At 51.1% G+C, this 22,620-nt stretch overlaps 4 protein-coding genes across 4 annotated transcripts; 2 read left to right on the top strand and 2 right to left on the bottom strand.

The window, feature by feature from the left end:
- Positions 1-282: 282 nt before the first annotated feature.
- On the bottom strand, positions 283-2,449 carry CTRU02_207029 (uncharacterized protein; the record flags this gene model as incomplete). Its single annotated transcript, XM_036729353.2, has 4 exons — positions 283-1,095; positions 1,142-1,252; positions 1,304-2,214; positions 2,395-2,449. 4 exons carry the CDS (start codon positions 2,447-2,449, stop codon positions 283-285), a joined length of 1,890 nt encoding a protein of 629 aa, XP_036578860.2.
- Positions 2,450-3,821: 1,372 nt separating this feature from the next.
- CTRU02_207030 (fungal specific transcription factor) lies at positions 3,822-6,036 on the bottom strand (the record flags this gene model as incomplete). The annotated part of the gene is made up of 5 exons (XM_036729351.1): positions 3,822-4,077; positions 4,128-4,906; positions 4,962-5,739; positions 5,819-5,925; positions 5,998-6,036. The coding sequence occupies 5 exons, from the start codon at positions 6,034-6,036 to the stop codon at positions 3,822-3,824; spliced, it is 1,959 nt and encodes a 652-aa protein (XP_036578858.1).
- Positions 6,037-7,126: 1,090 nt separating this feature from the next.
- On the top strand, positions 7,127-11,675 carry CTRU02_207031 (Brefeldin A resistance protein (ABC-2 type transporter); the record flags this gene model as incomplete). The annotated part of the gene is made up of 4 exons (XM_036729350.1): positions 7,127-7,977; positions 8,032-8,929; positions 9,076-9,230; positions 9,293-11,675. The coding sequence occupies 4 exons, from the start codon at positions 7,127-7,129 to the stop codon at positions 11,673-11,675; spliced, it is 4,287 nt and encodes a 1,428-aa protein (XP_036578857.1).
- Positions 11,676-19,595: 7,920 nt separating this feature from the next.
- CTRU02_207032 (amino-acid permease inda1) lies at positions 19,596-21,537 on the top strand (the record flags this gene model as incomplete). Its single annotated transcript, XM_036729349.1, has 4 exons — positions 19,596-19,752; positions 19,864-20,159; positions 20,213-20,667; positions 20,724-21,537. The coding sequence occupies 4 exons, from the start codon at positions 19,596-19,598 to the stop codon at positions 21,535-21,537; spliced, it is 1,722 nt and encodes a 573-aa protein (XP_036578856.1).
- Between the last annotated feature and the right edge of the window lie 1,083 nt (positions 21,538-22,620).

A 22,620-nucleotide genomic window follows, 5' to 3' on the forward strand; every position in this document is an offset into this window, starting at 1 on the left:
ATCGCGGGATCAGACAATCCAGCTCCCTAAATCGAAATCTCCCGGGTCGAAAGGCAAAACGATTGTGTTATTTTTTTTTTTGGTACTCATGCGCCCCGTCTCCCCACCCCTCCTTGTGCCCAGCACTTTGTAGCCTAGTATATCTGTGTCTGTGGTATCGTGAATGCTAATAGCGAGCGCCGTTATATCGTAACAGTAAAGCGACAGTGGCCCAAAGAGCATGGTTCCTCATAATGGAACCTGCCAGTAAGAAACCCGTGTCTCCTTTTGCATCTATCCCCTTCAGCCGAATACTATGCCTGTTCTCATGGTCGCAGCTACCTGCTTCCATAAGTCCGGACAAGCTTCGGACCCAACCTGCTCCTTCCCGTAAGCCCGCATATCCATCCTCCGCCATACATCCTGGATGACAGCCCATGGCTTCTCTGTGTTGACGGTCCCTTTCTTGCCTCCAAAGGCGGTAAAAGCTTGGCGTACCAAGCCGCGGTCTCGGCTGCAGACAGCATGGCATGCGGAGAAGAAAAGTGGCCACAGCAGTGTCAACCCAGTCCCGCCATGAGATACAGATGCTGCGCAGTGCCACAAAGCTGCCTGTGTGTGTTTTTGTACCAAGTTGTGTGACGAAGGGTATTCCGAAATGGTACTGTACAGATAGACTAGCGCACTCTGTCTGTACGCGAGCGCCGTGCTGGTGATCCACCTCACATTGGCGAGCTCGGCTTCGGAGGCATCTTCAGGGCCATCAACGATGCGGTTGACAAGATTGAAACCTGGAGGGAGGGTTGGGCTCCATGATTCTAGAGCTCGTTCGATCGCTTTGTAAGTTGTTTGATACTCGGTACGAAGGACTGCGAATTTCGACGTCTGGCCAGTTGCCATGGCCGCCTGTAGTTCCCGCTTCATAGTCGCCAGCTCACCCAGGCGATGGAGTGTGGGCCAAAGGTCATCTGCCATGCCTAAAACGGGATCAATGCCGCTGAACGTGATTGCGGGTGGAGTGCTGCCGGGTGAATACGCCCGCCCGGTGTTTGGAGCAGGAAATACTGGAGACGATCCGTTGGATAATGCGTTAAGCACGTCGAAATAACGGAAAACCTGAGGAGGATTAGAGATGCTTCAAAGTTTTAGTCGACAAACGTACCTGTTCGAAGAACTCAACGCTTGGGCCCTTTGGCGCCGGCATGGCACTGATAATATGCCAGCCTCCTTGAAGATGATTGTTGGTGATGCTTGGGATGGTACGTTGCATAAGCTGCAGCGGTCAGCAAATTATTGAAGAAATCTCTGATGTAGTGTCGCTCACCAAATCGTACTGCAAGAGGAGAACTATTGTTGCTAGTGCCTCTTCGAACCCATCACCCTCTTCAATAATCGCCGACAAGCCGGCGACAGCTCTTTCATGGAATCCTGCAGATCCCTCGGTATTTTCGAGGCCAGCGTACTCATGATGTGCGCTGGCCAGGGCATAGATGGCATTTCTGACAGCTGAACTCCTGTGTGCAAGGGGAATAATGTGTTGCTCGTAAGGATTCTCGGATCCTTCCTTGAAACCCATCATAGGCAACATAACCTTGGAGTAATGCTCCAAGAGGCCTGTATCCTCTGGACACTCCGTAGCGCCGAGGAAAGAGGGCGGTAACAGACTTCGCATTGGCGAAGATGCCGCCGACCATGACGGCTCGTTCCACGACATGTCTAGACTTGTTGAAAAAAAGGAGTCGTCTGTTGAATGAACGCTCCCGCCGATGCTCGCCAATGGAAGTTGAAAATCGCTCTCAACCGTCTTTTGGCAGGATCCCATCTCTGTCACTGTCGTAAAATCTCCTTCATAACCCTCCGTCTCTCCATAGCCCATTTCATAGTCGTATGAGTCGTGGAAGTCTTCGCACAGGGGTAGTATGGAGTCTATTGAGGTTGAAAACCAGGTTTCTGAAGAGGTGGGTGATGAGAAAGCTACTTCATTTTGGGGCTGAAGCACATCGGACGGAGTTAAGACGCTCGTATCTGGGCTCGTCTGTAGATCGGTAGTGCCTGTGGGACTTCTGGAGTCGTCAGATGTAACCGATTCCTGAGGTTGCGTCGGCTTGGTTGATGCCCTCCGCTTTCTTTTTTTGATGGGCTCATAAACACAGTTTACGCCGGCTTGCACGCAACGGAGGCATTGAGGGCGTTCTTCGGAACACTTCTTTCTCTGGATGATTGTTGGTGAGAAGCTCAAATTGAGAACAAACCAAGGCGACGAACCTTGTCTCGACTGTTTGATTTTAGCACAGATTCGCTCCACCGTGATGCGGCTGATATAACTCACCAATATTTACACCCTGCAGATGATGATAGCACAGGTCAGACACATTTTTTCGAAATACTTCATTGGACTGTGAGGTTCATACGAACCTGCTCTGGACCGAGTCTTGATCGGTCGGGGACGAACGGGCTGATTGACAAGCATGATGATGAAACGCAGACAACCAAATGCGGTGGGTAGGAAGCACTTGGGGACGGCTTAAGGACCTTGCTGTCGCATCGAGAGTTGCATGAGTTGTTGGCAACAAGATGTGACAGGGCATGCGGTCGCGAAGACCGGCAGCAGAGACGGTGGTATTTCAACAAGCCACAATCTCGAGGTGAGCAGGGTTCCCCAAATACCCCCCCGGCCCCGTGAGGGGAAAAGTGTGCTGGCGGATTTGGAGAAGGCGTGAAGGTGTCAGTCAAGTCGAGCCACGGATGCATGCCGAGTAGCACACGAGCTGCCGTTACCAAGTCTTCTGGACACGGCCAGGACTCTGGGGTCCCCAGAAAAATTCGAGCTAGAGCATGCCGTAATACATTAACCGGGCATTCTTCCTCAACCCCACTGATCATTCGACTGGATGTCCATGGGATTGCTGCGTGCTTGTGGGGCTTGTGGTCCCTGTTGTTGTAGGCTAACCGCTTAGCTACAGCTGACATGCAAGGGTCGACATCAGGCCCGTTGACATTGCCATTCACGATGCGGACGGTGGCGCGTCGTGTGGCCAATCATCGAACCAAAGGTTAATGGTAAGTAGACGAGAAAAGCTCAAAGTCCTTGGCTTTGCCACTAATCTCGGGGGATGCTGCCGAAAAGGAGTGGTTGCCGTTAGTCTGAAGCCCATCGAGTGCAGTTGGGGCGATCTTGGGCCCAGAATCTGTGGCGGCGGAGGTAGAAGATGTCGTTCTATGGTGGAGGAACGTCGTATTTAAGAAAGGGATTTCCGCAAAAGAATCTAGAAGAATTAGCTGTTTTGTCTGTGATGGAGGTGAGCCAATATGGGCAACGGCCGATGATGAGTTGATGGAAGCCACAAACAAAATACCACATGGGAAATGGGGCACACCTTTATCCGTAAGGGTGGTGAGAATGGAGAACGGAAAAACTGGGATGGTCCTGGACTGAAAAGGCGGAATTTACCCAACCCCATTGGCCGATTCTCCGCCTCCAAACACCCACCCTCAGCCAATCAACCACACAACAGCACAGTCCAATCACATCGACTGATCCTGCTCTTCAATGACTTCTTTCATTTACATTTTGGCTTGGGCCACATCTAGATACCTCACAATTTATACCAAGAAACTGTCGTTTCGTCTCTGAATGACCACCTGGTAGCTGGTTATTGTTCTCTTCCCCAATGTGAGAATATCCTCACTTGTGATTCCTCGTGTGTTTCCAGCTCCAACCCAAAAGCAGTTATACCCAAGTCTTCCAAGGCCCTCCTCTCCGGGCCTTCATAATCAGGCGACTCGCTTACCAAACGCCTTGCTCCTTTTGCACATTACAAGAAACCTATCGTTACAAATAGTTATTCGCCCGTCTCTTCACGCCGCGCCTTGCCAATGGCACAGTTTCCCAGCCGAGTCAGCTCCGCGACAAACGCATCAATCATCTTGACATGGCCGACCTCATACTTGGTGAGGCGGCGATTCCGCATTCCTTCGATCAGTTGAGGAACAGATTGCAGAAGCTGAAGGTCCTCCTCCGCCTGAGGGTTAAGGGGGTCATGCAGCAAGCTGCAGAAAATGGTCAAAATCGCCGACATGGGATAGAAAACAATCATCCTACTCCCGTTAGTAGGTGTCTAACTCTTATGATATGTGTGGCAACTTACCAAAACGCCACTTCTTCAACTGCGTGTATTGCGGCTTTGAGGAAGTACAGCGTTGATCGACTTGCCTGTACTGACAATGCCAGACTCGAACTGACACCCTCTAGCCCCCCGCCCTCGCCACTGGCCCAACATCGACATCTGCCGCTTGCCCGATGTATCATGGCCATCAAGTAGTGGTACTCAAAATGCATAATGATCTCTTCCATTCCCATTCGGCCATTTCGAATGGCCACCGTGCCCCGGGGAAACGTCAACGTTGGTCGATATGACTGGGGCACCGACATTCGCCATCTCTCAAGTCCGTCATCTAATTCGCGAATATCCCGAAGCAATTCGGCATCGCCTTTCTTCATGGCTGCGACGGAGTACAGAGTTCGACTGATTGTCGATTTGATGATTGTCAACTGCAGAGAATCCGGCTGTATTGCTGAAGTGATCATCGCTTCGTCGAGAAACGAGGGCGAACCACCCAAGTCGTTTGAGTTCCGCGTCCACCAGTCGTTCTGTGGGAGAACCAAGTCACAATACTCGTCGTCAATGCTCGGGGGCTGGCCTGTGCGAAGGCTGATGTCCTTATCGAGTTTATATGCCAACCAGAACAGCCTTCGAAGTTGATTCCTTACTAGTGAATCATGGTCATGTCCGGTCTTTGGCGATTGATAGGGGGTGCAGCTCGTCCCAGGATTAAGATGTCCCCCAAGCATAAACAATACTCGGCATGTCGTGGAATGAAACATGGCACCTTGTTGAAGGTGGCCGCAAAAGAGACGATACAAGCTCTAGCAAGCCAAGGGTTAGTAAAGTTTCAGTTTGTACATTGGTGCGGAGACTTACAAGCATAAAAACGGTCTCCAAGCCGGTAATGTTAGTTTCTTGAAGAATTATCGGAATCAAATTCTGAGCAGCTCCAGCACATGCCTCCCCGTCAATCTCGGGCGTGGACTTCCATTGTACTTGGAATAAGGAAAGAACAGCGAAAAAGGCGAAGACGCAAGCCTTGGCTGTAATCGTTTCGAGAGATGGTGTTTCAGATGGCTGGAATGCCAACTCAATAGTCTCCAAGAACAAGGTGTGATCAATCAACGGGAAGAACAACCCAAAGTGGGATGCCCGAAAAAGTGCCAAATACTCTTCAACGACTGTTCTGTCAGGTAGTTCTCGTCCTGAGTTCGAGTGTAGATATGCACCCAAATGGATGGGAACTGGGTGTTGAGTCTGCCATAGAGGCCCCAAAGCGAACAACGTCTGGATTGAGGCGTCCTCTCCGGTGCGGGACCGGATCCATTCCTGGCCGTCAGAAGAAAAAAATGGGACACCATTGTGAGAGCTAATGTCTCCCAAGTAGTATCCAGCAAAGTGCATCTTCCCCACGGTAGCACCGGAAGCCCACGCTGGGGGTTCCAAGGCTCGGGCTTGGGTTGCCTCCGGGGTACCGTCGGCAGCCATGGGCTCCGGGCCGACGGATGACATGGGCGCCGATGATGACGAAGGGGACATGGATGGGTCCCGCCCCTCATTTCCAGGATCTTGGGAGCCCTGATTTCGCCGAGCCGCCTCAAGAGCCTGTTCAATACGGTTGAGGCGCTCAACTAGGTCCTTTTCGGAGCCAGCCCTGCAAATCTCGTAAATCTTTGTGAATCATCTCACACAGCGGTGATTCACCGGCATCAGGTGGGTCTCAACGGCCTTACCTTGCTGCGGCTACACGCTTTTTCACCTTGGTGGCCCGGTTGAAAGTGCATGCCATCCCGTGGTGCTTGCACCAGTTACACTGGGGTACGGCTCCATCGCATTGGATCTTCAAAGGAGAAACTGAAATCAGCGTTCCGCAAATGAAGATTTCAAACGCAACGATGGAAAAGAATCATACCTTTCTCCTGTGACAGGAATCACACGCTCTCTTCCTCATAGTGAGCCTCTAAGTCGAGGTTTGCGTTGGCCGCCGCCCAGCGGTTACGACCTACTTGCCAAAGAAGGATTAGGCAATGTATGTTCCGTAGCCGTCTTGGTATTCGGTAGGGAAGCCGGTTCGTCAACAAGAAGTGTCTCACGCCGCAAATATTCGAGAAATGGCTTGATTACGGCTGTCGTTCCCCCCTTCGGTAAATGTATAAAATCCCCGCTGATTCAGCGGCGAGATTGACATGATTACTAAGCGGCGAAACTCACTAGTGGATCAGTCTTATTTGAGTAGCGAGTTTTCATTGGATCCCATTTAAAAACCTTAACGCAAAACTTCAGACTGTTCCACTTTCGGCTCCACACTGCGCATCCGTGCCCGGCGCTTCGACATGTGCCGCTCCGACCTTTTCGGCCTTGACCAACACCATTAGCGGCGATGGAAGCTCTGCAAAGTTGCGAAATTGCCGCTTACTCAGCGGAATATCGCTCATTTGACACAACAAGGCCGAATATGACGGGTGAGCCGCAGCGTGGCACTCAGAATTGTTTACGGATCGACCAGGGGCTGGCCCGCGGCATCCCGCTCGTCGGCCAGGGTCCGACCCCGAGCCTCCAACTGCCACAACAACGACAGCAGGGTTCAGCCAACAAAGCGCCGAGCTTCACGGGTCAAGTGGGATGAAAAAGTCTTATTCAGCGGACGAACCCAGGCCTCCGAAACAAGTCTGCGCATCATGACATCCAATTCCAGAAGCTTTGTTTTTTTCGTCCGACGCATTTTGTAATCACAAACGGGATGACGAGACCCCTCCCTTATCATGGCGTTCCTCCCTGGTTGCTCCGCTTGGCCCGATTTAGACCCATTATTCCATCATACTAGGGGTCGGTTGCACAGAGATCTCAGGTAGTTACGGATCGGGGTCTTAATCTTAGCCCAAGTGGCCGAGTCCAGTCCCTAGGCGGCGGGTCGGCCGGACTTTTGGGAACTAGGTAGACAGCGGAAAGAAAAACATATAGAAGCTTTCGCCCAGAATACACCCAATTTCCCTCCCTCAAGTGTGCTTTCGACTCATGCCTTCAGGATAGTTGGCGCCACGATGAACTTCACATCTGAGAAACCAGAAGGCACGTCGAGCGTACCGTCCACTCGCGAAGGTAACATGGAGTCAGACGGTACCCTGAACAACGGATCCAACTACGAGCAATCCCTCGAACTCAGCCAAATTCCGGACGACGATTCCACGTGGTCGTTGAAACACAAGGTCGTGGCAGCTAAACAACGAGATGAACGCTCGGGCTTTCCAGGACGGGAGCTTGGCGTGACATGGCAGAACCTCACTGTTCAAGCTGTCAGCTCCGATGCATCGGTACACGAGAATGTGCTCTCGCAATTCAATATTCCCAAGCTCGTCAAAGAGTCTCGCCATAAGCCACCCCTGAAGACTATCCTCGACAACACCCATGGATGCGTCAAGCCCGGAGAGATGCTGCTTGTCCTTGGCAGACCTGGATCCGGATGCACAACTCTGCTCAACATCCTGGCTAACCACCGGCGAGGATATTCCTCTGTCACTGGCGATGTACACTATGGTTCCATGTCGGCTAAGGAGGCCGAACAGTATCGGGGTCAAATCGTCATGAACACAGAGGAGGAACTGTTCTTCCCTACGCTCACAGTCGGCCAAACTATGGACTTCGCGACGCGTCTTAAGATTCCCTTCCACTTGCCCGACGGGGTCTCGTCTGCAGAGGAGTTGAGAGCCGAGAACAGAGATTTCCTGCTGGAGTCTATGGGTATTCAGCACACCTTCGACACTAAGGTTGGCAACGAGTTCGTCCGTGGCGTATCTGGTGGTGAGAGGAAGCGTGTGTCCATCATCGAGTGTATGGCCACAAGGGGTTCCGTCTTTTGTTGGGACAACAGTACTAGAGGTCTGGATGCAAGCACGTAAGTGGTTGCCCTTTGGTGGTCCTTAATATGAATACAACTAACAAGAAACAGCGCTTTGGAGTACACCAAGGCTGTCCGCGCCATGACCGATGTGCTCGGTCTGGCTTCCATCGTCACACTATACCAGGCAGGCAACGGTATCTACAACCTGTTCGACAAAGTTCTCGTTCTGGACGGAGGCAAGGAGGTTTACTACGGACCTATGACCGAGGCCAAGCCCTTCATGGAGCAACTTGGTTTCGTTTGCTCGGATGGTGCCAACGTTGCTGATTTCTTGACGGGTGTCACGGTGCCCACGGAAAGAGCTATCAGACCCGGCTTCGAAAAGACCTTCCCTCGCAACGCGACTACGCTGAGGTCCGAATACGAAAAGTCAGATATATATCCTCGAATGATCGCCGAATACGATTTCCCAACAACAGAAGAGGCCAAGGAGAAGACGAAACTATTCCAGCAAGGCGTAGCGAACGAAAAGCATAAGCAACTTCCTGCAAACAGTGCGCTCACCACGAGCTTCATGACCCAGGTCAAGGCTTGTGTTCAAAGACAATACCAGATCATCTGGGGTGATAAGGCTACCTTCATCATCACCCAGGTCTCGACGTTGATTCAAGCTCTCATCGCCGGTTCTCTTTTCTATAATGCCCCGAATAACTCTGCCGGACTCTTCATCAAGGGTGGCGCGCTGTTCTTCGCTCTGCTCTTCAACAGTCTTTTGTCCATGTCCGAAGTCACAAACTCTTTCACCGGTCGCCCCGTCCTCATCAAGCACAAGTCATTCGCGTACTACCACCCAGCCGCATTCTGCATCGCGCAGGTCGCTGCTGATATCCCGATTACGCTGTTTCAAGTCTCGGTCTTCTCGCTCGTTCTGTACTTCATGGTCGGCCTGAAGACAACTGCAGCTGCGTTCTTCACCTTTTGGGTTGTAGTAGTCGCAACCACCATGGTATGTAAAGAAAATTTCCTGATTTAAGATCTATTAGCGATTATTGCCGTCCCACATTTTCCGGAACTGGGCCTGGCGTTGGTGCTGTGGCATGTTGGCCGCTCGATTTCAGGTCTCCTTTTTTCGACAGTTACTGACCATGATAGTGCATGACGGCAATGTTCCGCTCTATCGGTGCAAGCTTTTCGACATTTGATGGCGCGTCCAAGGCCTCCGGTTTCATGGTCACTGCCTTGATCATGTACTGCGGGTACATGATCCAAAAGTCGCAAATGCACCCTTGGTTTGTGTGGATCTTCTGGTAAGTCGGCCTTCATCTTTTCCTTCTTTGGCCCTTGTTCGCGTGTTCTGATGATGCTTCAGGATCAACCCGCTCGCATATGCGTTCGATTCGCTCATGTCCACTGAGTTCTACGGCCAACTTATTCCTTGTGTTGGAAACAACCTTGTCCCGAACGGCCCAGGATATACAGACTTGGCCCATCAGTCTTGCGCCGGTGTCGCAGGCGCCATCCAAGGACAGACCTCTCTTACCGGTGATCAGTACCTCTCCGCCATGTCATACGGACACAGCCACGTCTGGAGGAACTTTGGCATTGTCTGGGCATGGTGGGCGCTTTTCATCGCGCTTACTGTTATCTCTACCTCCAAGTGGAAGTCTTCTGCTGAAGGTGGCTCTTCTCTGCTCATTCCCCGTGAGAATTCAAAGATCACTGGAGCTCTTCGAACCGACGAGGAGGCACAGTCTTCGGAAGAAACTGCGGCAGAGAACAACAAGAACGAGAAGCGTGACGGCAATGCCAGTGGAGGAGAGGAGGCCAACCAGAACCTCATCCGCAACACGTCAATCTTCACCTGGAAGAACCTGTCATACACTGTCGAGACCCCTACTGGAGACCGGGTGCTCCTCGATAACGTCCAAGGTTGGGTTAAGCCCGGTATGTTGGGAGCTTTGATGGGCTCTTCGGGTGCTGGAAAGACCACGCTGCTTGACGTCCTTGCCCAGCGCAAGACTGAGGGTACGATTCGCGGTTCCATCATGGTTGACGGCCGCCCTCTGCCCGTTTCATTTCAACGATCTGCCGGATACTGCGAACAGCTTGATGTTCATGAGCCGTTTGCCACTGTCCGCGAGGCCCTGGAGTTTTCTGCTCTGCTGAGACAAAGCCGTGAAACCCCTCGCGAGGAGAAGCTTGCATACGTCAACACCATCATCGATCTTCTTGAGCTTCACGATTTGGCCGACACGCTCATCGGCCGTGTTGGTAACGGCCTGTCTGTTGAACAACGAAAGCGTGTTACTATTGGTGTTGAGCTTGTCTCCAAGCCTAGCATTCTGATCTTCCTCGATGAGCCTACCTCAGGTCTTGACGGCCAGTCGGCATACAATACCGTCCGCTTCCTCCGCAAGCTCGCCGATGCCGGTCAAGCAGTTCTCGTCACAATCCACCAGCCTTCTGCCCAGCTCTTCTCTCAGTTCGATACCCTTCTGCTCCTTGCCAAGGGTGGCAAGACGGTCTATTTCGGTGACATCGGCGACAACGCGAAGACTATCCGCTCCTACTTCTCTCGTTACGGCGCTCCCTGTCCTGAGGAAGCCAACCCAGCGGAGCACATGATCGATGTCGTCTCAGGCCACCTTTCCAAGGGCAAGGACTGGAACGAAGTTTGGCTCTCCTCTCCGGAACATGACGCAGTTGTTAAGGAGCTTGACCACATGATTGACGACGCAGCTGCTAAGCCACCCGGAACTGTCGATGACGGCCACGAGTTCGCCCTCTCGCTCTGGGACCAAATCAAGATTGTCACTCACCGCATGAACGTCGCTCTCTACCGCAACACGGATTACGTCAACAACAAATTCGCGCTCCACATTTTTTCCGCACTCTTCAACGGCTTCTCGTTCTGGAAGATTGGTGATTCTGTCGGCGACATCCAGATGCGTCTCTTCACCATCTTCAACTTCATCTTTGTCGCCCCTGGTGTGCTTGCACAAGTCCAGCCGCTCTTCATCGACCGCCGCGACATTTTCGAGACCCGCGAGAAGAAGTCCAAGATGTATTCGTGGATCGCCTTCGTTACCGGACTCATCGTCTCTGAGATCCCATACCTGATCATCTGTGCTGTATTATACTACGTCTGCTGGTACTACACAGTTGGTTTCCCTACTGATTCGTCACGCGCGGGCTCTACCTTCTTTGTCATGCTCATGTACGAATTCGTCTACACGGGTATTGGCCAGTTCATCGCCGCCTACGCCCCGAACGCCGTCTTCGCATCCCTGGTCAACCCCCTCCTCATCGGAGTCCTGGTCTCCTTCTGCGGTGTTCTCGTACCGTACGACCAACTGCAAGCCTTCTGGAAATACTGGATGTATTGGATTAACCCGTTCAACTACTTGATGGGCAGTATGCTTGTGTTCGATATCTGGGGCACGCCGGTCAAGTGCAAGAGTCGTGAATTTGCGCTCTTTGATCCCCCCAACGGCACCACTTGCGCCGAGTACCTGGCCGATTACGTGAAGGGTATGGGAGCAGCCAGTAACCTAATCAACCCCGAGGCTACTTCCGGTTGCAGGGTGTGCCAGTACACCAGCGGCAGCGATTACCTGCAGACGGTCAACTTGAAGGAGTACTACTATGGCTGGCGCGATGCAGGAATCGTTGTCATTTTCGCCATCAGCTCCTACGCCCTGGTCTATCTGCTAATGAAGCTCCGTACCAAGACCTCCAAGAAGGCCGAGTAAAACGGCTGCTTGTTCTCGCTTCACCCATTCCTTACGGTCTCCTCTCATGCGCAACCCCCCACACGCGCTTAGCATCGTAGATCTTGCCATCACTGGCTAACCTACGCGTATATACCACTCGTCAGCTGATTGTTTTGCATCACGTGGCATGCATCTGACAACATATTTTGGCGGTGAACTTTCATTAGGAGTTCAATGTTTACTGTGTAATAGATATTTAGGAGTAGGGAGGGGCCAAAGATAAAATAGAATGAAATCATCTAATAGACTGAATCTTTTTCACTGTTGCCGACCCACACTGCATTTATTTGGGCCACTTCCGGTGCTAGTAACTTATGCCATCTTGATGAGAAATTTGCTCAAGCTATTCTATCTCCAGCAGTTGTCTTGCTGCCAGTGCAGCCTATAAGCCGATGTCGAGTTGCAAATTAGGCGATTCCCAATGCCTTAAATGCCCCAAAGCACCTCGGCGTTATTGCTATGGCATCGGGCCGCTTTTACCGCTGTTGAGTTTTGGAAGAAGAATTGATCTCAGGCACGTGGACAAGAAAACGTGGACAGATATCGATGGTGAATTCGAACTCATACTGTCTTTATACAGAAAAAAATGTATATTCCATGTAGTGGCATTCGAATAACAGCGTTTGTGTGCCTTGAGGAACAGCTTGCATATCTCCGGTGGAGCTCAACATGCTTTTGATGAGCCAAACATCACGCCCCTTGGACTTCTTTTCTCATGAACTTGACCTTATCTCAACCTGTTTGGTTGAGTTCATGTTAATGCTAGGTCGGAAGAACAGCTGTAACTGATAGACAAGCAGGTGACAAGACAGACTTGCAAAACCTCCCTCTGACAAGTACGGAAGCTACATTTTTTCGAAGTCGAGCCTTGTTTTCCAGCTTCTCTGGTAGGGTTGTAGTTGAACGGCCTTACTTCTGTCTGCTCGGAATTCTAAGCAACCAGGAAATGCGTTAGGTGTAACGCCGCCAGAGTCTTGCACATCTTGTGACAAGACCTCATCTATTTGCAATAACAAATCCGTCTTCCCGCTGTATCCTTATCCATACTCCCCTTTCCCCCACAATATTGGTCTTGAGAGAGATCTCTGTCTTTATACATCTAGCCTCGTCATCCCTTCCAGGACGAGTCCGGTCTGTTGTCTACTGCTCCTCAAGTAAACCTTATCCTTACCCCTTTCACAACTTCGAACGGCAGCTAAATGATAACCTCGATCGGAAATCTGTATGACAAGCTTACATGCACAAGGCCGATTTACGCGTTGACGGCGTTTTCTCTATGTTCTCTGGAGTGGAGATACAAGTACAAGGAGGCAGAAGTCATTGTCGGCAATCATCTACTAGAATTTTTTGCTTAGTTTATTGCAATAGAAATGTATGCCCTTGCTTCTCGTTTATGCTCTTTACGACGGGGTCTAACACTATAGAGAGGCAGTTCGCATGGACCACGAAGCCCTTGATAAACGTCAGAACAAGTCTTCTCTGTGTCTTCAGTCTTCGCAGAAGGCGCTTGATGCCGCAGAGCGTGCCCTGAGTTCTGAGTGATGGGTGTAGTGAACAGAGTGCCATCGCCTAGGAGATGGGCCAGAACCCAACGAGCGCGTCACGCACCACTTCTTTATCACCAATATTACCTGCTCTCGCTGTTTAACAAAATTATCTTCGCCATCTGTCCCTCATTCGTTCTATTTTCGCTGCCTTTCTACATTGGTCACCATGTCGCTTGTCCTGATCTTCGTGACGACCAACTCTTTTCGCTATGAAGATGTTTGCTAGTGAGCATTGCGATGCTAAGGGAAGAACCGTGAACTATCTCAAAGAAACAAGAGTAAGTGTATGCGTTGGCTTTCTAAGTAACAAAGCTAGATGTCTCTCAATTCGATTACAACGGAGCAGAAGGATGAAATCAACATCAGAGCTACGCATACCCTCTTTCTTCCGTCCAGCCAGAAAAATGCCAAGACAGTTGTTGACATGTTCTAAAGCTCTAGTTCGGGAGGATGGGAGGCAACTATTTTGACTCATATGTCTTATGGTGCCTCTTTCTGTCATTTGCAGATCAGAAAATGAGAAGGGAATCGGGACTGGCTAAGGGTCACTAAGGGCTATATCTATACTGATACAGTCAAGGCTTTCCCAGTTAATTCAGTCAAGGCAAGCGTGGCTAGAGTTCAACTGTCGTCGTAAGCTGGATCTATATGCCATGCACCCATCACGACATCCCGAACGCTTGTAAAATGCTGAATCCTTCACCAGTTTTACAAGAGCAGTGAAGGATTCTGCAAATAAAAATAGTATTAACGAAGGTCGCAGTAAGATTAACCAAACTCAAAATCTCATCGTCAGACTAGGATGACACAAATGAGATGCCCAGGGTCAGCAGCCGCAATCTGATTTCTGCTGCCACTGCAGAATAAAGTACGCATCTAGATGATTGGTGGCATAGACATCGATGTAACTTTTATGTTTTAAAACAACAGACTCGGCGTCAGTGTTTGAAGGTTCAGGAGAAGGTGTCAAGGGTGCCTACCAAGAATTAACATTACCGATCTGAGGGCAAAAGTTCCGAGTGGCCAGGTTACGACAGGCAAGGCCGGGAGCACACACTACGATATATTCACTTCAAGTCTCATCAAGTACCTGCATCGAACCCATGCCATCTTCACGGCGCGGTACAATCTCGGCTTGGATTTTCAATGCAGTCGAGACGGCATTCTCATGCACTCAGCTGCAGCTCTCTCTACATGCGAACGCGGATATACGAGAATAGTACCGTCCCACTCGTTACCTAAATGCATCCCATCAACTGCGTACCGGCAACAGGTACATGACCTACAGCGTCTGATTGATGTCACGTGCACTGGAAGTTCTACTTGAATAACGAAAATTGTGCTATATAGTATTTTAATAAATTTGGGCCTCTGAATGGGCTGTTCTGTACCTGTTGCCAGTCCGCAACTCTTGGGGTACAGCTGCGCGGCATCCTTTTTCATGCGCATTCCATCTCAGACACGACACTAGGGCTGCCGGATTGTGTTGTGCTTATGCAGATCAACTAGGCTGACAGGATCAGCACTGCAGCCATGGAGACACCACATGAATGTCTTAAACATTGAACGTAAGCCTTGACAGCAAGACTTGGTTGGTAAACTACTCGGCATTTCAAGATAACAGTGAAAAGAGTTGCGTCGGGCTTTACACCCCTACTAACACTAGTCAAAGCGTACTAGTTCTCCTATCAACCTTGATATAATCAACAACTTTACGTGGCGTTGAGGAGGATTGTCGGACTTCGGGGCCGCCGAGCATCAGAACATTTGCGTTATACTTTAAGCTGTAGCCTCAAACATTCAACTCTTTCTGTCAGCGGTTCTTACTAGACCAACTTTGCGTGTACCAACGGCTAGTGGCGTTTCATGGCTTAACGACACAGTATCCAGCTACTCGATTGGGACACATAGTCTCGAATGGACCGCCTCGGGCAGAGGCGCACACAAGAAAGACAAAACTTGAATGTGGCTTGCTGGGCCGAAAAGAGTGGACAAGCCGAGACACGAGGCTCGGCGCAACGCAAGCCCATTGACGTATAGCCAGAGACAAATGACTAAAAAAAGATTATCCTGTGATGGCCTTAATGCGGGCACTCCGCTTACCCGAGTCGTCGTCGTTATACTGTGAGTGGTGAGGAAAGGAACTCATGGAGAGCGGTTCCAATAAGGTACAGGTAAAACTCCACTAACTCCATAGCTATGGCCAAACAGTCCGCAGTGGGCACACGCAGTGACCCGCTGGCGTCCGAACAAAGTTGTCTTTTGTGGATGATGAGGGGAAACCTGGGGAGGAAGTTGTCAATAACGTAACAAAAATCGAGTTTAATTGAAATGGTGACCCAGCGAGCTGATCTCGTGTTCAAAAGTTCCGCTTTCCCCAGAAACAAGAGTCGTGATTGTGGCGGGCTTTTGCTTTATTCCTCGTGCAGCACGGCATTTTGGGCCACGCTATTAAGTAACAAAAATTTCCCCGCACCCTGGCCGTCGAGTCGGGCCAGTAACCAGCTACAGAAGGTGGCTGACGAACAAGGGGGGAAGGGAGCGCTGAAGGAATCAGAGCTCGGTTAGATCGCCAATTGCTTGGAGACTGGGCAAATCCCCTCGACTGGTAGGCCAAGGTGCCGTGAATCTCGGCCATGCTGGGCATACCAATCGACACGCTCTACCAAGCGATCTTAATTCTTTGCTTTCTGGTCAAGCTTTTCCGCCTAGATTTCTAACACTTGGTGCTATGGCGGTTGCTCAACGACATGTCTTGGAAGTTGAAGAAAATCGAAATGCACATCTAGAGCCGCGACGCGCTGCGATCGTGACAAAATTCTCGGTGGACCAGCCGATCGACTCGCGCCCAAGCACAAGCCAATGTTGCCTCTGCAAGACACATTGGGGCCAGGTTGATGGAGATTCTTGGCGTCAGCGGTCGCGATGACTTAAGCGCTTGTCTGCGACGCCTGCGCAGACGGCTAAGCATATGCTCTCACGTTTTGTGGCCGATGGGCACTATTGAACAGGTCTTGGCTCGCGTCAACCGAAAACGCCTCGTTCGACAGTATGGCCGACTGATAGCCCGTGGCTAGCCGTAAACGATATTGATATTCTGGGCGACTCTTCACAATTGAGGCCGTTGTACTGATAGGACTCGCCTCTTTGCAGCCACCCATCCCCCAGACACGTCAAACAAGTGACCAAGGGGGGTGGGCAGGGCAACGCCAGCGTCGACTGGACTAAGTTTGAGTGACACATCGAGGCAGATACCCGAAGCTAGGGAGCGCCAAACGTAATTAGGGGCGGCGAACTGGCGTGCTCGGGTGGCACCATGGGGACGAAACATGGGTTGGCTGGCGTATCTCGGGGAACTTTTGGGTGGAAAGGGCCCTGCTTCAGTATCTGAATGGGGACAAAATTGCTAAAGGTGATTGATTCAATGAAGTTATCATGACAAAGGCGTCATAGCAATTGACGGTGGCGCCGACTCTGTTATCGTCGCTTGCTGCCTCGCGACGAGGAATGGATGTCCCGTTAGATGCGTGTGACAGCTGGGAGCGCCCGCGTGAGACTGTTATCTTTGCCGAGACTTTATTCCCCATATTTCCCGCTGAACAGGGGAATGCCAGGTGTATCGCGGGCCAATTGAATGGTGTGGTGGTGCACCCCTGGGAATACGATTATGAGCAAAATGGAAGCGGGCGTGAGCAGCTGGTTCGGACCTCCACCAACAAACGGGTGTTGAATCCCAGGGGGGCCGTGGCAAATTTGTCGCGTCGCATCAGATTGGATGAAATATCAAATCGCTCCAAGTCGGGTCAATCAATCGAATGGATGACAGCAAGGGTAATAAGCAATGAAGGGAAATTATGGGTGCAACACGACGAGAGCTGACTGGCCGCGTGGTTAGGGTTGTGATGGTGTGGTTTGGCGGCCTGGCGGCATTCTAGAAGGATTCTTTGGTGACAGTGGCTTCCTTCTTGCTCGCGGCCCCCGCCCTTTTCTACCAACCAAGAAGGACACGATAAAAGTAAGTTCGATCGGGCGTAAGTAATAAGACGTTTGTAATATGCATCCAATGGAGGCAAGGTCTGACGACTCGGCTAAAGGTGAGTGAATTTGAAAGAGGTAGGACGCCGTGGGCCGGGGAGGCATTGAGCTTAGCCGCGAGGACTCTGCAGCACGAAAGAAAGTGACCTAGCTGTTTGGGTATTGTTGTACCGTATTTTAAGTTTTTATTTTACCTTTATTTTATTTTTTCCCTTTGGTGATAGATCAATGAGATGAGATGGACTGTGAAATTCAAGCAATAAGCAGGCCCCCGTTTTGTGCCTTCCCAAACAGGAAGCTCGACTGGAATGGCTGGAAAGGTGCGAGGCGGCCAAGAACACCAAGCCACACAGCCCTGTTCCAGAAGACCTTGGCTGCAGGCCGGTAGCGCCGGGAGACGAGGGCTCTGGCGGTGGTGGCTGCCTCCAATGTGTGTGTATGTTTAAAAGAGTATCCCAAGAAGAGACCAATACCAATGGTCAGGTGAGAGAAATGGACGCACGCCCAAGATGGATGCTGGCCGTTTTGCGTGAGAATTAAATGGTGTGGTAGTGGTCGGTACATCGATTTTCAGGTGGAAGTATATGCGCAAGTGATAATCGTAAGGAAGGCAGTTTGGTGGAGCAGTGGAGCCCTGTTCGTCTCTTAGTACAGCCGATGTCTCCTGGGTCGGTACTCCGTATACTTTAAGCATTTTCCACTGATTGCCCCCTTCTCCATCTTTTCTCAGAAACAACACGGCACAGCGTCTCGGCCTTATCTCCCCGGCAGCGCAATACAGACACTATGACCACCTGGCCCCATCACTGAGTAACCTTACCAAGGACCCTAAACTCTGCTCCCACCGCCGTGGATAGCATCTCTCTCGTCTGATAGCGCCTGCCTCAAGGGTGCCACAACCAAACCACCCTTGCCTCGAAATGTACTCCTGGTCCGGCACCGTCCCACCCCCGCGCCGCTACAAAATGCCCACAAGCGTGGGCATGAGCACGGTTCACCTCCCACTGCGTACAAATATCGCACTTTCTCCCCGTTGGAGCCCAATCACCAATGATCACAAAGCCAAGAACGACCAAAAAAGGACCGCTACCTGTCTTAATCACTTGGCAACAACCGTCTCTCTTCTCCACCTTCTGCTCTCAGAAAGCTTACTGGTTTTGCCAAGCCGCTCTTGATGCCTCGGATGGGACAGCTCGTCCAGGGAATACGCCCACGAGTATCCGTCTGGATGCGAAACGATGCTGTCCAAGGTATCGCGTGCCTACCCTAAGGGGGGTTTGACTTACGAGTCTTCCGTCTCCTAGCCTGATCGACTGTCTCTGTCTACCCTATTGCCCTTCCCGGTCTTTCTGTCAATCGTGGCGAGTGATGCTGCACCCTCTTTCAAAGGTGATGACGTCTCTTGGAGTGATGTTGATCCTGCTGCCTCCTTTGCTTCGGAATGCATATCTATCTCACTGCTTTCGAGCACCCCCAAAAGCTCAGTATCTCTGCCGCCTGTACTAGTACTCCATTTGCCCCGTCTCTCCTTTCATTGTGGCTGACAGGCTTGTCCAATCGGCCTAATCGCCGCCAAGACCACACCCATCACTGATGATTTATTAATCTGGATAGCATTCGTCTCCTGCTGTTTCTGCATGGTAGCGGCGCAGCTATCGTGGTTGATTTCCCGGGGAGGAACGCATCCCGGAAACGAAGCAAAAAACAAAGTGAGACTAAGATAAGATGGGTAAAGTGCCTCTTGGGTAGGTACTATGTAGTAGGGTAGGGTAGCGTCATGGAAGGAAGGAGGGAAGGGGGGGGTTCACTCACCCGGGGGTACCTGGTCGGTGTTGCACTTGCCATCCGTTGGGTCGCTCCGGTGAGGACGTTGGTTGGTCCCTTCCCTCGATGGTGAGCCCGCTCCTTCCAGCTCCTAGCTCGAACAATGAGGCGCACCTACCTTTGCCTCTGCCTTCCGTCCCCTTGCCGTACCCCCCTACCTCTGCTTTCCCGTCTTTGGCCTGGCCTGGCCTGGCCTGGCATGAGATGCCTTCCCTGTCCTGCACCAGCACATGTTGCTACTCATTCTCCTCTTACAGGCGTTTGTCTCGAACCCTTATTAAACGGCCTCCCACGCGAAGCCTGTCTCTCGAGTTTGTCTCTTCTCTCTCGTCCCTCTACCCCTCACACTCTTGTAGTACGTTACAGAGTAGCACCCTTACTACCCGTCGTCGGCAAGGGCTCAAGTCGCGACACAAGCGCCAGTGCGCATTTTTCATACTTGCCTTAATCTATTACTTCTTCCTTCCGTGGGCCATTGGTGACAACTTCCATCATGTCAAAGGAAGAGACAAACGTTGGCGTGACGCCGCCTACGTACGACACGGAGAAGACTCCGGTTCACGCTCCCGGCGATGGCCATGTTCCTGAGAACTTCCGTGAGGACGACTTCATGACCCGCAATGGCTTGAACCTCAAGAGTTTCCAGAGACGTAAGTTCTCCCGTTTCTTGTGGCGCCGTTGGGTGTTTTCATACCGGGAAAGCCACGCATAACTGCCTCCTCTTTCATCTATCATCCCATGCTGACTCTACTCGCTCGTAGGTGACTGGGGAACCGGCGACACCGAGCTCGACCGCTCCATGAAATCTCGTCACTTGCAAATGATTGCCATCGGTGGCTCCATCGGTGCTGGTTTCTTCGTCGGTTCTGGTAATGCGCTTACCAAGGGTGGCCCTGGCTCTCTTCTCATCTGCTTCCTCATCGCTGGTGTCATGATTTTCAACGTCGTCTACGCTCTCGGTGAGCTTGCCGTTATGTACCCGGTCTCTGGTGGTTTCTACACGTATTCGATTCGCTTCCTCGATCCTTCCTGGGGTTTTGCCATGGGCTGGAATTACGTATGTCGCATTCATCGACAAACCTCATCCCCGTACCAGCTAACACACTATAGGTCTTCCAATGGGTTATTGTATTACCACTCGAACTAACGGTCTGCTCATTTACGGTACAATATTGGAATGACCAAATCAGCGTAGCAGTGTGGATTACCGTGTTCTGGATTTTCATTATTATCGTCAACGTTTTCGGAACTTTGGGTTACGCCGAAGAGGAGTTCTGGGCGTCTCTCTTCAAGCTCATTGCCACTGTCATTTTCATGGTAGTAGCCATTGTTCTCATCTGCGGCGGTGGCCCTGAGGGAGGCAAGTACGATGAATTCTGGGGTGACCGCCTTTGGAGAGACCCCGGTGCTTTCCAGAACGGCTTCCGTGGCTTCTGCTCCGTCTTCGTTACCGCCGCCTTCTCATTTTCTGGTACCGAGCTTGTTGGTCTGGCCGCTGCTGAGTCCACCAACCCTGCCAAGGCCCTCCCTGGTGCTATCAAGCAGGTCTTCTGGCGTATCACTATGTGAGTACTTGAATCAAACTCTTACCTTTCGTGCAATTATTAACAGTAGCTCCCAGCTTCTACATTCTTGGACTCACCTTTGTTGGTCTCCTTGTCAGCTCTACTGACGATCGTCTCCTGAACTCCGACAACCCTTACGCTGATGGTGTTTCCCCGTTTGTCCTGGCTCCTCTCGATGCTGGCCTTCGTGGATACGACAGCTTCATGAACATCGTCATTCTCGTTTCCGTCGTCTCCATTGGTGTATCTTGCGTCTACGGTGGTTCCCGAACCCTCACTGCCCTGGCTCAGCAGGGATATGCCCCCAAGATCTTTACCTATATTGACCGGTCTGGTCGTCCCCTTCCTTCTGTCGTTATCAACCTTGCCTTTGGTGGCCTTGCCTACGTTCGTATGGCATCATCTGGCGGTGTTGTCTTCGACTGGCTTCTGTCCCTCTCTGGTCTGGCTGCTCTCTTCACCTGGGGCTCTATTTGCGCCGCTCACATCCGCTTCCGCGCTGCGTGGAAGGCTCAGGGCCACACCCTCGACGAGCTTCCCTTCCGTGCCATTGGTGGAGTTGCCGGCTCCTGGCTCGGTCTGATCTTGGTCTTTGTCTCCCTCGCTGCTCAATTCTTCGTTGCCATTGCTCCCCCCGGATCGGATGGCCTGGGCACAGCCGAGGACTTCTTCAAGTCTTACCTCGCTCTTCCTGTTGTCCTATTCTTCTGGGCCTGCGGTTACCTCTGGAAGCGCAACGGCTTCCTCAAGCTCTCCGAGATCGACCTCGACACTGGCCGCCGTGAGCACGACTGGGATGAGATCCACGCCTTCCGTGCTAAGGTTGCTAAATGGCCCAAGTGGAGACAGGCTCTCAACAAGGTCTTTTAAGTGCCTCTACACATAGGGTTGGTCAGTACACGAGTGGTACAGGAGGAGAATGCGGTGCACATGTAATTACGAGATGATTTACTGAAGCAGTTTTGCTTTTGTTAAGTCTCGTTACCTTGATACCTTACTTTAGTTGTTGGCCTATAATCGGTCATGGGCACCTTTGTGTGCTAATCCATGAAGTTCATACTGCTATGTTGTCTGGATATGCCCACGTACAATTTGAGCGCGATTATGTCCTTGAAATGTTTTCTCCAATCTAGTCTTTTTGGATCTCCCGCGTTGTCCTTGACGAATATTTCACCACAACTAAAAAGTTCGTGGAATTCCTTAGTCATTATGAAGCTGCCATCTTATTGTTTAGTCCCTCCGTTGAGTTACATTTCTCGAGTGCCGGCATACGGTGATTTTGGAGCCAGTGCTGAGGCTTTAGTGAAGGCGCCTATCACTGCTGAAGACATCAGTTATGAAGCAAGTCATCAGATCATCTATGAAACCTCCAACTAGCATGTTGCGAAATAGACTAAGCTCCCAAGTTGTTTATGCTTGGTGCCATATCGAGAAAAATATATGCCATAATGTGCAAGCTTGTGGTAAGATTCGAAGTTCTGGCGGTTCCTTAATCTTAATTGTGAGCGTGAGCACCTATCTGAACCATGTCAAAGAAGAGGAAAGCTGCTTGTGCAGGGGAGGGCGAAGAGAGGCCCATCTCATTTACGAGATTTTCTCCTGAGGGTACTTTCAATCTCCAGTGTAAGCATTAAGCTTGTATATCGGCCGTTGGAAGAGAGTTTGTTGCGGTCCTGTGGCTAGTGTGCCCTGGGCTAGTTGGCGTTGCAGGACCCAGTCCCTTCAAAACCAATTAGCGTCGGCATGGTGTTTATCTTATTGGCCTATCGGAGAAAACATGCCAGCGCGCTACTGTCTACCTACTTTAGTCTACTGAGGCTTGAAAGTTGAGGCGAGGGAGGTTTCCGTTGGCGCTTGGGTACTCGCAACTGTTTATGTCATTAAAGGGATGAAGATGATGATGCTGAATTTACGGTGATGAGGTATGTAAAAGGGTGTCGTAAGAGTCACTGA

Source organism: Colletotrichum truncatum (assembly GCF_014235925.2).
Source record: "Colletotrichum truncatum strain CMES1059 chromosome Unknown Contig_0004, whole genome shotgun sequence".
In the NCBI taxonomy this organism is placed as follows: domain Eukaryota; kingdom Fungi; phylum Ascomycota; class Sordariomycetes; order Glomerellales; family Glomerellaceae; genus Colletotrichum; species Colletotrichum truncatum.